At 39.8% G+C, this 15,229-nt stretch overlaps 1 protein-coding gene across 6 annotated transcripts in view; it reads left to right on the top strand.

The window, feature by feature from the left end:
- Nucleotides 1–15,229, top strand: part of CNTN5 (contactin 5) — a 1,172,720-nt gene that overhangs the window by 489,160 nt on the left and 668,331 nt on the right. For all 6 annotated transcript variants that reach the window (XM_059721130.1, XM_059721133.1, XM_059721132.1 and 3 more), the window contains one exon: nucleotides 4,253–4,382. In XM_059721130.1, coding sequence (XP_059577113.1) covers nucleotides 4,325–4,382 — 58 coding nt within the window. In that variant the 5' untranslated portion in view covers nucleotides 4,253–4,324. The remainder of the gene's footprint in view (nucleotides 1–4,252; nucleotides 4,383–15,229) is intronic.

The raw sequence follows: 15,229 nt of genomic DNA, 5'->3' as shown, positions 1-15,229 counted from the left end.
TAGGGATTACTGCATATATTACTACATTATCTTTCCTAATACAAGTGGAAGACCAACTATCTATCTTTATCTATAAAGTCTTTATATTTAAACAAAGGTAGTAAAAAAATCTTTATATTTAAACAAAATAGTAATCTAAAGTAAAACTAGAACAAATAATTTGCCCAACAAGTTCAGTCTCTTTCTGGTCACAAAATATTTGATATCAATTTACAATTTCATCATGTTAGGAATTTTATTTTTAATTTTTCTTGGCAAGAATCTGACAAATTACTTTGCACATTTTGTTTTTAAATTCCATGGATTGATTGTGGGTAACTTATAAAGGCATCTGATACATGTTATATTCAGATGCCTTGGCTAATGAACCTAGGGTTAGATCTAATTGCATGATATTATTTCAGCTCCTGAACTGAGAGCACAAATGCAGTATTTCAAGTTCAATACTCATGCAATATTGTCAATATCCAAGGTTCAAAAATCCTGACTCAGCTTCTATAAAATCATGACATTTTAAATTGTATAATTTATTTGCTCTCTAGGTGTTGTATCTGTTTTTCTCGGGTTCTTTTACAATCAAGAAAAGTGTTTTTGCTTTGTTCTGGTTTTTAACTAAAGGAACTATGTCCATAAAAATATGCAATTACAGCTTTACTGTCATAAAAAGCCTTATTCCAGTGTGTGTATGTGTTAATGTATATAAAGCTGTATCCCTTTGCAACACTTACCTGTGGAAAGGGGACAGGCCAGGCAGGGGCAGCCTATATCCTGTCCAGAGAGGCACATGAGGCCTGCACTGGTCCTAAGGAGTGCACAGCTCCAGTAGGTTTCTGGGCAGTGTGCTCCAGGGCACAAAATGGCTGCAGCCTTTTATACCCTGCATCTAGGGGTTGCCAGAGAGCAGCCCAGGCCAACAGCAGGTGAAGGGGCTAACCAGGAGCCTGGCCCGGCCCCGTAGTGGATGGACAGCCCTGGCACTCAAGTTAGTGTCGGGTCATGTCTACATGTGCATTACTGTGCATTAACTAATCGTGACGCATTTCCAGGTATCACATTTATTCACAATTAGCTATTTTGACTGTGTAGTAAGGGTGTGCATGGGTAGATGCTCTTCAGTACTGCGCAGTAAATTAGGCTAATGCACATTAACACATCTCAGGTAGACATGCCCAATGTGTAACATCCTTATAGCTGGTTTCCATTGAGCTTTAATTTGAATGTGTAGCAGGGGCACCTCAACATTGAAAATGCAGCAGTCTAAAAATAAAATATTCTTGTTAATTGTTTGAATAAAACATTTAGATGAAAAATATTTTAGTACTACAGACTCCAGGCATATCTGTCTTACCTAGTCTTACTGTCCTGTGATGCTAACTGAAGCAGGCCTAAGGACTTTAAATGCACCAGATTATACTTTATCAGAGTCTAGTTTCCCTAAACAACTCCTTCATGCCTTGAGTTCCCCCCTTAATACAACCAGAGGTTTTGTTCTTGTTAAAGCATTTTAGACCTTGTTATAAAAACACATTTTGTATGTGGACAAGAGGGTATGTGGACAAGAATCTAGTAGCTAATATTCAAAATTCACCAGCAGACTCTGTCTGTGCCTGAAGAAGGGTGTTATGCTTGCAAAGAACATTTTTTTCAACTATTTAGTTGGTCTAATAAAAAAATCACATCTACCCAAAGAACCTTGCCTGCCTATGTCCTTAGATCAACAGACTACAACCAACAACCCTAGTTCATTTTTTCATTTTTTCATAGTTTCTAGGGTCAGAAGGGACCTGAACAGATCATAAAGTCTGACCCCCTGCCTTGAGCAGGAATGAGTGCTGGGATCATAATACCCCAGCCAGATATCTATCCAACCTCCTCTTGAAGACCCCCAAGTTAGGGGAGAGCACCACCTCCCTTGGGAGCCCATTCCAGAGTCTGCCAGCCCTAACTGTAAAGTACTGCCTCCTGATATCAAGCCTGAACCTGCTGTCAGTCAATTTGTGGACCTTATTCCTTGTTATCCAAGGTGGTGCCTGGGGGAACAGAGCCTCACCTAGTTTCCACTGGTGCCCCCTGGTGAGTTTATAGCTGGTCAGCAGATCCCCTCTCAGTCTTCTCTTGCGGAGGCTGAATAGATTCAGGCCGTCTAGTCTATCTTCGTAAGGCCTGGCCTGCTGCCCCCTGACCATACAAGTGGCCCTCTCCTCTGGACCCTCTCAATGCGAGCTACATCTCTCTTGAAGTGTGACACAAAGAACTGGACACAGTACTCCAACTGAGGCCTGACCAGCACCGCATAGAGGGGAAGGATCACCTCCCTGGACCTGCTTGTGATGCATTTTTGTCATTTAGCAACCTTTAGACATTTACTGAGGAATGACTGCCTTGAACCAATATTTTTCTGACTGCTTGTTTGTTCCTGGCAATTCCCATATTAAATTTGAATCAATGTTTTCATATAACACGTTGGATAATAAGGAGATCAACATACAATATTCATGAATGACTGCAGAGTATTTTGATGGAGTTGTAATCAGCTTTTGCATTATATTTTTGTAGAGTAGGATTTTTTGTTTGTTTGTTTGTTTCTATAGAAATTAGGGCAAGTTACACTCATGTAAGGATTGTCAGAAGTAAAAAAAAAAATTCCTAGGTTTGGCAGGTCCTTATCTGATGTCTGTCAAAGCTCTATTGACTTTAGTTTAAACTTTCATGATTCATCTGTTTTTTACAATCTACAGGGGGGTTTTTTAATATCAAATTTTAAAATTATTGGGAGGAAAAAAGGCAGCACATCTTCCATGATGATTTTCCCATTTCCTATTTATTCCTAGCTTCACAGACTGTAAGACAAAAAGGAACCACTGAAAGATCATCTGGTCTGACCTACTGTATAACATAGGACATAAAAGTTCAGCCAGTTAATCCTATATCCAGTTCAACATTCTTTTCCTATTATTATTCCAAATAATATTTTTGCCCTTCTATTTGTCTAAAACCAAAAACAAATCAGAGGTAGAGGTAATATGTTTGTAGAATGGTTTAAATGTCAATTTCTGCTTTAGTGTTTGTCCCTAGTATTTAAGACCATAGCACTAAATCAAATCAGATGTGTTTTTTGGATGATCTCATACTATCCCTTTGACCCTGGAAGCATGATATCCTTTGCCTCCCTCCACCACTCCCTGTCCTCTGGTTCCTGCAACATAAAAATCACCAAAACTTTAAATGAAATATGTATGTATAAAAGGATTCATGTTTGGTGAGGAGGAGGGCAAATTGCAGGACAAAGTGGAGGAAAAAGTTGTATTCTATGTTTTTATGGATATGGCCATAAGAAAAAAATTATTAGTGAAAATACTTATATCCCATAGGTCTGGCCAGTAGAGAATTCTAAAAGTGATAATTCACCAATCTGGGAACATACTGACTGAAACACAGGTTATCACTGAAGTGAAAAACAAAGGCAGCTAGAATTAATAATTAATTGAGGAAGGTTCCCTGTGGAGGTTTAGATGAGCTACAGACACTGTGAAGTCACTTGACTATCAGATTGTTATATTCTATTTCAGAGAAGCACATATTAGCATGTATCCCTTTATAGTAAATATGCCCAGTCTAGATCACCTGAAAGGAAGAACAGGAGAAGAACTGTAGCTCCTAAGAAGAGATGTTCAGATTGTTACTGCCACATCCCTCCAACTCAAGTGTAATCTCACACATGGTAATGACTTTCCTTCAGCTGTAGAACACCTTTTGTTCTCACCTTTTCTGAATGTTTTAATAAACACTATATTCACACCGGTCTCTCTTGCCACCACCACAAATTGTATATAAACTAAATTGTCTCATTAACTAGTCGTCTGAGTAAAGGGTTTTGGAGCATTTTGAAGCTCCATTGCCCCAGAAAAAGTTGTAGAAGGATAGATCCAAACTCTGAACTCCAGAAGGTGAATGGGAATGGGGTCCTTGATAGCCAGTCCATCTATACTATGACATTCACAACTTTGCTATTAACATAAATATTGTATTGGGGGTGTAGGTTGTAGCTGTGGTCTAATATTGTATTGAGCTTTTATGTTGAGAATCTTTTAGAGTTCTTGTGCTTTAAAGATGTCACCTCCCCCTTTACATACAGAGTTCTTTAGTAGTAGATTTTAAGTGCATGAAGACTGGATTTTTCCTTTGAATTGCCTATTGTATTGTCACCAGATCTTTTTAATTTTCCAAATAATTTTTTCTTCTCTCTCATTAGGCTGAGCTTTAATGAAGAAACATCAGCGCTGCTAACATTCACACGAATTGGGGCTCAAGACCTTTGTGACCAATGATGAAGTCGTCATGGAAACTGTTTATGTTTCTGTCACTTGCTGGGTATCTTTCAGGTAAAAAAAAATATACAGTTAAGAAATTCTAAGTGCGAAATACAAGTGGCATGATAAAAGTAAAATTACCCCAAAGAAAAATGAACAAATAAACTATGCATTAATTAGGATTAACCTAAAAACTATTAATAGTATTAGCCTATGCATTAAACTAGTAAAATTATGTATTAAGAAATTTAAGTGTCATCCACTTGCCACTAAACTTAAGTAAATCTGCTTCATTAAATTGTAGAGAAAAATGAGAGATCTAGTCACTTCTATATTTACAAAAGGCTATGCTAACTTCAAAGACTGCATGAAAAAGGAAAAAGAATGAGTTAATTAGCAGAGCATGCTCCCAGGGCTAATAACTCCAAAATGTTTGTTAATTTTTTGCATTGTGAAACTCTCAAAGTCTTAACATGTTCTGTTTCTGGAAACTAATTTTGGAGGTGGGTTTTTCTATCTAGACTATGCATGTTATACTGATATGTGTTAATGATTCTGATTTTGCTGGTAACAATGTTTCTCTTGCAGCTTTGTTTTTTTTTTTTTACTTGAGATGAATCAATGTTATTCTAAAAGCAAACAAGCTGGGTTGCTTTTTACTTTGTTATCTTTTAGCTCTTGTAATATAATAATGACCTGCCTAGGATTGACTGATTTTTAATTTCTCCTCAACTTGGCTTCTTTTTACATCTCAGTAGCCAACAGTGATATGGTTTTAAAGATTTTTTTTTGGTTTTGTTTTCAGTTATGCAAAGCAGTCATGAAGTTTAACTATTGTGGGTTGGTCTTTTCTCAGGAGTAAAGCTTCCTTACATGAGTCCCCACTGATATTAGGATCAGACCCTATATCCTGATACTAATAAGAACTATATAACTCTACAAAAGTATAATAATCTAAATGTTACATTCACTTTTCCTGCCACTTCTATCTTCCTGTCTTTCTAAATGTACCAGTTCACCAAGTCACTCACTTCATATGCAAAAATTATTACTTCATAATACCCATAAAAAGTTAGTTAAAAATAAGCAAGAACAAAATAAAATGAATATATGCATTCAAGTATCACAATTAAGGGCACAATGCAGGTCCCTAAGAATATCTGTGCGTGTGTGTGCATATGCATGCATGTGTAAAAATGCCATTTCCTCCTCTTTCTTGTACACTGTACATTTCTTAGCTCTGCCTCTCAGATTGCAAGCCCCTTAAAACAAGCAGCTGTCTTTTATTTTTGAATCTGTACAGCACCAAGAACATTAATAATGTTAGAAAATAAAACTTGTTATCCAATGATTCTATAAGAGTAGCTGTGAAAGGAGCAAGCAGGGTCCATAGATAGCTTATTTTTTATTCCTTTTTGAGAGGCATATGTTAGATTAGATTAAGGATTTTAAATCATTTTGAAATATAAGAAATGACAAATGTTGCTTAAGCATTAAAAAAAAAAAAGTCTTGATTGGAGTTTAAAATACTAAATACTATTACTTTTATCCACAGAGCACCCAAACCCTGAAAACACTTACTAATCACCCAGGCATTATATTTAATATGTAATGCCTATCTCATGTTTTAATTAATTATTTATTCCCATCAGTTATTCAGACTATTCCTGTACTTAACCTATTAACTATTAGGTATAGCTCAAATCTGTTATGATTCTGGGTTGTTCATCTAGTGTGTTGTCAGGTTAGGGTTGTGTAAAGAAATATTTTTTTTAAATGTTAAAACCAGTTTTTTATACGTTATTATAAAGATCCTGGAGCAACACCTTAGTTTCTCACAAATGCATAATTGTCACACTGTCTGCAGTGTCTTAAACAGGTTCTCATGAGATAATATAAAACTATGAGGGCTGAATTTAATCTAAGATAACAGAAGTGGATTAAAATTTGTTAAAATCAGATTGTCAAGGTGTAACATTCATATTGTCAAGGTATAATTCGAATAGTGCACAATCTCTGTTGCTTTGGTTATCTGATCACATCATTCTGACCTTATAGTACTGTTACGTCATTGTAGTCACTAGAGCATGTTACTGTTGCAAACACTTTCTATTATCGAAGCTATTCAACACAATGTTCTCAGTTAGGTATTTTAGCATTTATTTTTGCATTATTCCTGGCTACATAGTCTCACCTTTAAAAACTACTTGTGGATGCTAAAATAAAGGTAGTTCAGTTCCTGTGTTATGCTGTGTGGGAAGTCAGAAAAAAAACAAGGATAACATCAGATCCTTGCTAAACCAAATGAGGCAGCTGACAACCGACACACAGAAACCAGCTAATCTCCTCAACAATTACTTTGTGTTGGTTTTCTACCAGCCCAAGGGGATCACTCTGCCTGACACGATACAAGACTACCAGGGTAAGGGCAATTATACACCTCTAATTGGCAAAGATCTGGTGAGGGAACAGCTTGAGAGGCTGGACATCCACAAGTCAGCTGGCCCAGATGAATGCACTCAAGAGTGCTAAAAAAGTTGGCTGACATCATTGCACAACCAATAGCAAGGATATTTGAGAACTTGTGGCACTTGGGAGAGGTTTCTGAAGATTGGAAGAGGACCAGTGTGGTACTTATCTTCAAGAAAGGAAGGAAGGAAGATCCAGGGAACTACAGGCCAATCAGCTTGACCTCAATCCTTGGAAAGATCTGGGGAAAAAAATCATCAAAGAAACCATCAACAACAGGCTAATGGAAGCAATGTTCTGAGAGATGGCCAACATGGCTTCATTGCAGGTAGGTCTTGCCTGACCAACCTCATTCCCTTCTATGACCAAGTGACACATCACCTGGACAGAGGAGAAGAGGTTGATGTCATATATTTAGATTTCAAAAAAGCCTTTGACTTGGTCTCCCATGATGTTCTCATGGTAAAAGTGGGAAACTGCAGCCTTGACAACCTTATGGTCCTATGGCTGGGGAACTGGCTCCATGATCCAGAGAGTGACAGTCGGTGGAAGTAAGTCAACATGGCACATGGTGACCAGTGGCATCCCCCAGGGCTTAGTACTCAGAACAGTACTCTTTAATATATTTATAAATGATCTGGATTTGGGTGGCAGAAACAGACTGGCTAAATTCACAGACTATACCAAATTATGGCGAAGTGTGGTCATGATAGAGGATAGACTGGCAATTCAGACCGACCTGGACAGGCTTTCAAGGTGGGCAGAACAAAACCTGATGGCAATCAACATGGAGAAATGAAAGGTGCTCCACTTCAGGAGAAAAAAGCCATATCATACTTTATAGGCTCAGCAGTGCTACATTCACTAGCACCATGACTGAAAGAGACTTGGGGGTCATGATTGACCACAAGATGATACATGAGCCACCAATATGATGCCACAGCTGACAAAGCAAATAAAACTCTGCCTTTCATCTGCTAATGCATCTCAAGCAAGACCCAGGAAGTCATCCCTCTGCTTTACTCTGCCTTGGTGAAGCCGTAGCTGGAGTACTGCATCCAGTTCTGGGTACGACACTTTAGAAAGGATGTGGAGAAGTTTAAGATAGAGGAGAGTCACATGCATGAGTAGAGGTCAAGAGAATAGATCTTATGAGGAGAGGCTGAGAGGCATGGGACTGTTCAACAAGTTCACATGAGGTTTTAAGTCTAAGTTGAAATTGTTGAATCCATGAAGCCAATTAATTGGATAAACTATATATTGTAATTATTTCATCTTCAGACATAATGGGAAGAGTACATAGATGGTCCCAAGTCAATATGTGGAAAAGATACAGATACAGATGAGGTAGGAGATTTGTAGATCACTGGGCAGTAGCCAGGTGTTATGAATTTCATTCTACCATAAGAGTGATGATTGACTATTTTGGTTTCTTTTATCATGGAAGATGATTCCTTTCAAACCAAATTAGAGGTGCGGAAGGGTTAAGCTACCAGTTTTCACTTGCCTTTCCAGCTGAATGTAAACTACAAGAAAAGTACAAACCCTTCTCTTTGTGAGGATTTCCATTGGGGAAATATTTTTTGACTGTAGGAGAATGAAAAATTAAAGGGGAAGTTCAGGAAGCTTTTGGATAGGCTAGGGCCATGGACAGGCATTCATTTCTACTATGAATTTCTGTCTTTGAAATTCATACCTGTAGAAAAATAGCCTTGGAGCAGGAGTGTACATGAGTTCCAGCACCTTGGCTGGAGAACTACATGGGTGAGCTCTTCAGCCACAGAACATTAGAGGGCTGCTCCCTGGACCACCCTTGCCCTTAGTGGAGCCCGTTATTTGACAGCCTGTCCTCTCCCCTGTCTGGGACGGGGACAGGCCATCAATAGGCAACCCCCTGGCTTTTAAATTGCCATGTGTACAGCTCAGACCAGATGGACTGTACACAGGGTGATTTAAAGCTGGAGACATGGGGAACTGAGGTTGGGGACATTTTCCCACCCCTTGTTCCCCACTACACAGAAACTCTCCCTGCTTTGGTAACTGGCCCCATGAGCTATGAAATCATAGAATCATAGAAAGTTAGGGCTGGAAGGGACCTCAGGAGGTCTAGTCCAACCCCCAGCTCAAAGCAGGACCATCCCCAACTAGATCATCCCAACCAAAGCTTTGTCCTACTGGGTTTTGAAAGCATCCAAGAATGGAGCTTCTACCACCTGTTCCAGTGTTTTACTACCCTCCTAGTAATAAAATTCTGCCTAATATCTAACCCAAGCTTCCCTTGTGACAACTTGAGACTCCTTGTTCTGTTATAACAGTCTGTGTAATCTGCTGCATATTTATTTCTCAACATGTGCCATCCAGCCAGGTGGCAAAGGTGGCATGTAAATCCTGTAGGGCCAGAAACTGGCCTCAGTTCCTGGTCCCTCACTCAGCTTTGAGATCATCAGACTGGTCCAGGAGGGGACTGAGGCAGTGAAGCAAAGCTCCTCAGACTGGATACCCTGGTCTGGGAACCAGGTGGGGGGCTTTTCCCATCTGCTCCTGTCCTCTCAGGGACCAGGCAGGGAGGGGACTGAAACAATGAGGTAACTCAGCACAGCAGGGCTGTCTCCAATATGGAGAAGAATGGAGGCAATTGGCCTGCTGCTCCACTCTCCTTCCAGCCCAGATGGGAGGGGAGCTTATAGGCATTCATTTGTACAAGAAAGTTTATCTGGCAAGGGAGATTTTCCAGATTGGCACCTGGAATATCCTGCATCTGGAAGGGACACATTTTGTCTGGGAGAAATTAAATGAACATTTGCATGCTCATAGTTTCTAACAGGAGAGCATCCATTCTCCCAGTAGAAACACAGCACCTGTACTTAGCCTAGGGCACAACAGTGCTCTAAGTGGGCTTAGAAGTGTCCTCTTAAGTTATAAGATTTGGGAACTAAACTCTCTGTAATAGTTGATAACAGGCTTAGAGAGTTGCATTATATTTAATAAGCACATACAGGCAAAACATACATATCACTGAAGTTATTGACATGCAAAAACAAAGTGTTGCATTTTTTGTTTGTTTTAACGGAGAAATCCAGAACAAATTAAAATATACTCCACTGAATATTTTCTTCTTCATCTGGTTTGTGTAGTTATCGATTGAATGAAGCCCAACACAGTCCAATGGTGTTTCTGGCAGCAGCATCTTATCTGCAACATCATCAGTGCATATGTTTTGCATCAGAAGGGAAATTATTGGATTGTTTCAGTATAGCTATTCATGCCTGTAACAATCTCTCTCTCTATGAATAAATGAAATTTAGTTTATTTTCAGCTTACTCTGCAGACAGCTAACCAGAGCATCTTCAAAATTCTTCAAGTTCTATTGCATTGATATTTCAGACAAGCTAAACTGAATGTTGAAAGGTATTTTAAGACTCTGTTACCTAACCTTGTAATGAATTAAATATGAATGTCTCATTATGTTTAACTAAGCAGAGAAATGTTGTTAAAAACAAAACAAACCCCACATCGCATTATACATCATCAACACTGGGTTAATAGAGGTAATAAGACCAAGGGTTTTATTTGCATATACAAGACACTGCTGACAGATGCTGGTTTGAGAGTGGGATGCCCTGTCATCCTTTTTCATAATTATTACAGCTTGTGTCAACATGCTTCAAAGTGTAAAGATATGCTAATGATTGGCTAAATATACTGGATGGCATTCATGTGAGTTTCTGTTTCTTTCTTGGTGCACTGCATATTCATCATCCTCTGTCCCCTGCCTGTATACCTATCTATTTTATGACATTGGCCATTGCATGTTAACTGAGTTACAGAACACACTTTTACATGTGCTCCAACATGTTCTGACTAGAACGTATCAAAGCAGACTCAATTAGTCGAGTTTGCTGGAGCGTTCTAATCCAAATGCCCCGGTGTGCTGCAGTCTCATGTATTCAGCGTCCCCACATTTCAAAATGGTGGCAGTGGTGCTTTACCTAAAGTGTGTCAAACAAGCTTTAGTTAAAACACCCCCATTGCCATTTTGAAATGCAGGATGCTAAATTCATGAGACGCTGCCTCAGTTTTAATTAGAATGGCTCTAATGGGCCCCTCCCCACCCTGGAGTACATATATAGACACCTAGAGAGACCAAACTCACACATAACATTTAATTCATGTTAGCACAAAATTATAGCTATTCTGAGAGCAACAAGGTGAAAGGGTAGAGGTTGTTCTTAAGGTAGAGGTTGTTCTTGGGGAATTATGGACTAATGTCCATTAAGAGAGAAAAATGAATGTACTTAAATCTCATTTCCATGCCCCTTTCAGCTTTTCACTTAATATGCTAGATCTTCCCAATGAATCGTCATTGTACCATTGGATCTGTCAGTAGGGAACTCCAAATCAGAAAAAAAAAAACAACAAAAAACTGTTCAGAAGAGTCCTGCTATCAGCAGCTGTACAACATTTAGGGGGAGTTCCAAAAAGCATCTATAAGAAATGAACATACCTAGAACTAGTGGAAGTTTAAGTGGCTTTCCTCAAATATTAATGCATAACTTGTTGGTGGGTTAAGGTGACATTTTTTTTCTTATCATCATCCCTCCCTCTCCATCTAGCTCTTGGAGGCTGTTAGAAAAACGTCCTACTAGCTGTGCTATCCATCTCCAAATACTTCTCAAACCTGCTAAATATCTGACTTTCAACATTTCAGCATCCATTGCCAGTATTAAAATGCATAGCTTAAGGGGACATAAACTCATTAACCAAACAATATAAAATATGCAAGGCAGTATATAAGGCAGGGATATTTTTTTCATTTCTCTCTGTCCCCCCATTTAGTCAAGTCCATTCTATTCAAGAGTTGACAATTTGTGCACATTTGTTCCTTTGCCAAATGGGGGATGAGCCATTGAACAGAGAGTGCCTGTCATTGATAAGCCCATACAATTACAATAGTTTTCCCCCCTTGATGGCAATATGGCAAATTGCATGGAACTCTGTCACATTTACTAAGCAATGCATAGAAGTGCAATGTAATCAAAAAGAAATATGGGTAAAAACCAGTGCCAGACAGTATTAACATTGTCGGTGCTACTGTTACTCCTACTGAGGAGAAGACAAAACCTATTTTAATCCCTCTGGAAGCACTCCTGAAGTCATGTTGCAGCATCTGTCCATTCTAAAGCAGGAGCAAAGAAGCTTGTTACAATGTCTAAGCCCTATCAACTTATGTTGCCAGGCTTGATGTACAGCTGAAAAATGAAAAAAAAAAACAAACATTGTAGTACTGTGCTGAATTTTCTACATTTTTTTTTTCACATTGTATAGCTTCTAAGCTGAAGAGGGAGAAAAAAGAGAAGTTGGTATTCCAACTCCAAAGGGATTTGTGGGCACAATGTATGCCTTCAATATTCTAATGCCTTTTGCAGATGCTTTGAAATTTTTTTATCAGCAACAAGTTTAATGCTGGTTGATAAACAGTGCACAGCCAAGAATTTAGGTAAGCTTTTGAATAAGAATATCATGAGAATGGCTCATAACAATCCTACAAGTGACAGACACTTTAACTGGTACCAAACAGGGTCTGTGATGTCAAAACACCCAGATGCTGTTCAATCCTCAAGATGTTTCTAGGGACACATGAAAGCTTTCAGGGTAGTGCAATGGAATTATTGTCCTACTATATCCCTTCTTTTTCCTAGATGATGGGATTAGGTCCAGTCTTAACCTGGAGTGGGCTAAAGAAATCCCTGTCTTCCTTATTGTTATAATTATAATTATTTGTCATGAAAGGCAAGGTTCTTTCTACACTGCACAACATAACCCATATGTATCATAGGGAGGTGCACGCAGGGAAAGTCTGTAGAATCACACATTTCTCTCTGAATGCAGATTTGGGAACAGTTGATCATACCTTGATACTGCTTGAAATGTACCCTTTCTAAAAGACTGCAGTCTGTTTTTTGGGGTTGTTTCCCCTGGTGTGAAAGAATCACCATGGCAATAACCCTCCCTATATTATAATTGCAAGATCTGTATTATTAAGGGGCCCTCCCCATGATCCATTTAGAACCAGTAGTATTTTGAAGAATAGTGCTGGTTAGTTAGAATTCAGGCACTGCATAAAGCAGACTTCTGTCAAAGTCCTTGGTTCTGAATGATTTCTGAACTAGGAGTAAAACATTTCCTACATGAAAGTAATTAAAAGGGCTTGGCAGAGCTGAAACTCTCTGGACACATGGAAGACAAATGGAGAAGATTTTTAAGAGAAATTCATTCTGTAGCTGCAAGCAATGCACGCCAACAAAAAGGAAGACAATAGGAAGGTAGTTTTTTTTTCTTCATAAGCTAGTTCTGAAGCACCTGGTATTTCTAATAGTTTTCAGTGAACTGGGATAGGAGGCTATGAAATTTAATTAGAGAACTGTGAGGGCTTGCTTTTGCTAAAAATGAAACCCAGTGTTATGTTTTAAATATGGAATACAGAAGGAAGGTAAAAAACAGGGGAATTTGATTGATCTAAGCCAAAAGAGCCTGTCTTTGCCAATGGGGCAAACAGGGCACATCTACACATGCATATTATCTGAGGTCAGTTTATTTGTGAGTAAATGCTCTCAGGCAGGCATTTACACACGCAGGGACGTGGGAGCAGATTTATTGCTCCCACTTTCTGTGGCCCTGCAATAGGCCCTTGCTGCCACCTGGGGGAGCTCAAGGCTCCAGCCACAGTTGCAAGCAGCTGATAGCCATCTTGAAAAGATGAAGCGGAAAGGTGGGGGGGCGGACATTGACAGGGGGTGCTCCACCCTGGCCAGGCAGACCCCAGCTACAGTCTCCCATGGGGGGGGAGGGAGAGGAGGGAATAAGCTCTCTCCCTGCTCCTTTGCCTTAGACGGCCATGGTGGGATGGTGTCTGGCCATGCCCCTGCCCCTTTTGCCAGAGCGGCAAGGGGGAGAAGGGTGGACACTGACAGGGGCTGCTTTGCACCAGTCAGGCAGACCCCAACTATGGTCTCCTGTGGCAAGAGATGAGGGAGAGTGGAATAAACCCCCTCCCTGCCCCCATCACCTCAGGGGGCTATGCCAGGCCAGCGTCTGCCCATGCCCTCCATCTCTGCTCCAGCTAGAGAGCAGAGGGGCAGGACCAGCCCTGCTCCCTGGAACAGATAGCACAGCCCAGCCCAGGGCTGCAGAGCATGCTGGGATGCTGGGGGACTCTGCTTTAACTTAAACAAGGAAGGGGTCTGGGACAGAATTTCCATACACCAGTTTGACTTCAATCAGTTAAGTCTGATAATACAGTCAATTGGCCATTTTAAAACTGGTTTATAGGCACTGAACTTCTGTTCTATTAGAGGTTTAAACCAGTTTTGGATCACTTACACCAGTTAATGTGTAACTTCTCTCCCTAGCCTTAGAGTACATAGTGGAGCCGAAAAAGCTCAACCATCCCACAATTTATGCACCTACAAAAGGTCTTTTGCTGCTGTAAGGCATAAGTTAAAAGTGTAACTAGGTGGGTTTTATTGCTCCAGGGAATCACAGAGGGAGTGAAAAAACAACTAGAAAGGGTATTCTTAGTAGCCATTGTAGGGGAAAAAGGACAGATCCATTTGTTTTTGTCTATTAGGCAATTGTCAATCCTCTGGATTGTGGTGTATGCTTAAGAGTCCTAGTCAGATGCCTGATGAATCCGCTTCTGGATGACGAGCCCAATTTGAGAGTGACACAGCTTGTTACAAGTTTCACAGATCCTTGTGCTGTCTGAGTTGGAATCCAAGTTTACAGCCCCCTGCTTCCTTTTTCCTCACTTTGCTTCCATCCTCTGCATCAAAGCTGTTCATCTTGTGCTCCACGAAGTGCCAGATGTTCCCTCCAGCAACACTGATGTTGAACAACTTCATATATATTTTTTAACACATTATGGTACTGCCATAGAGGGCAATCCAACTTTCTAGAGCTGTCTTGAATCTTGCTGTACAAAATATTCTTGGGGATACAGTCTCTTCTCATTTTCTTGATGTGGCCCAGCCATCATAACTGCCTCTTATTGGTAGTGGTTTCTAAGAGTGTCTGCCAGTCCTGTGCACTCTAGCACCATTCTGTTTGTCTTCCTACTTTATTTTCAGGATTTTGCATAGACATCTCATGTGGAAGTTGTTCAGTCTCCTGATTTGCCTAGCTTATGTAGTCTATGTTTATGAACCATAAACCAGGGATGACAGCACACATGTCTTGTAGATTAGCACCTTCAGCTTAGTTGATACATTGCTGTTGATATTCCATGCACATTTTTGTTATAGACAAAAATTCTTAGCTGCTTTTCCAATTCTGTTAGTCAATTCAGTCTGAAGGTCAGTATTCTTGCTGATCATAGAACCCAAGTAGCAAAAGCTGTTGATGACATCAAGACACTTACTCTCCAGAGTGGTGTCTCCTACCCCTTGGTACAT

Source organism: Alligator mississippiensis, chromosome 1, assembly GCF_030867095.1.
Source record: "Alligator mississippiensis isolate rAllMis1 chromosome 1, rAllMis1, whole genome shotgun sequence".
Classification (NCBI taxonomy): domain Eukaryota; kingdom Metazoa; phylum Chordata; order Crocodylia; family Alligatoridae; genus Alligator; species Alligator mississippiensis.
Note: the sequence above shows the minus strand (reverse complement) of the source record. Positions and strands in the feature narration are given on the sequence as shown.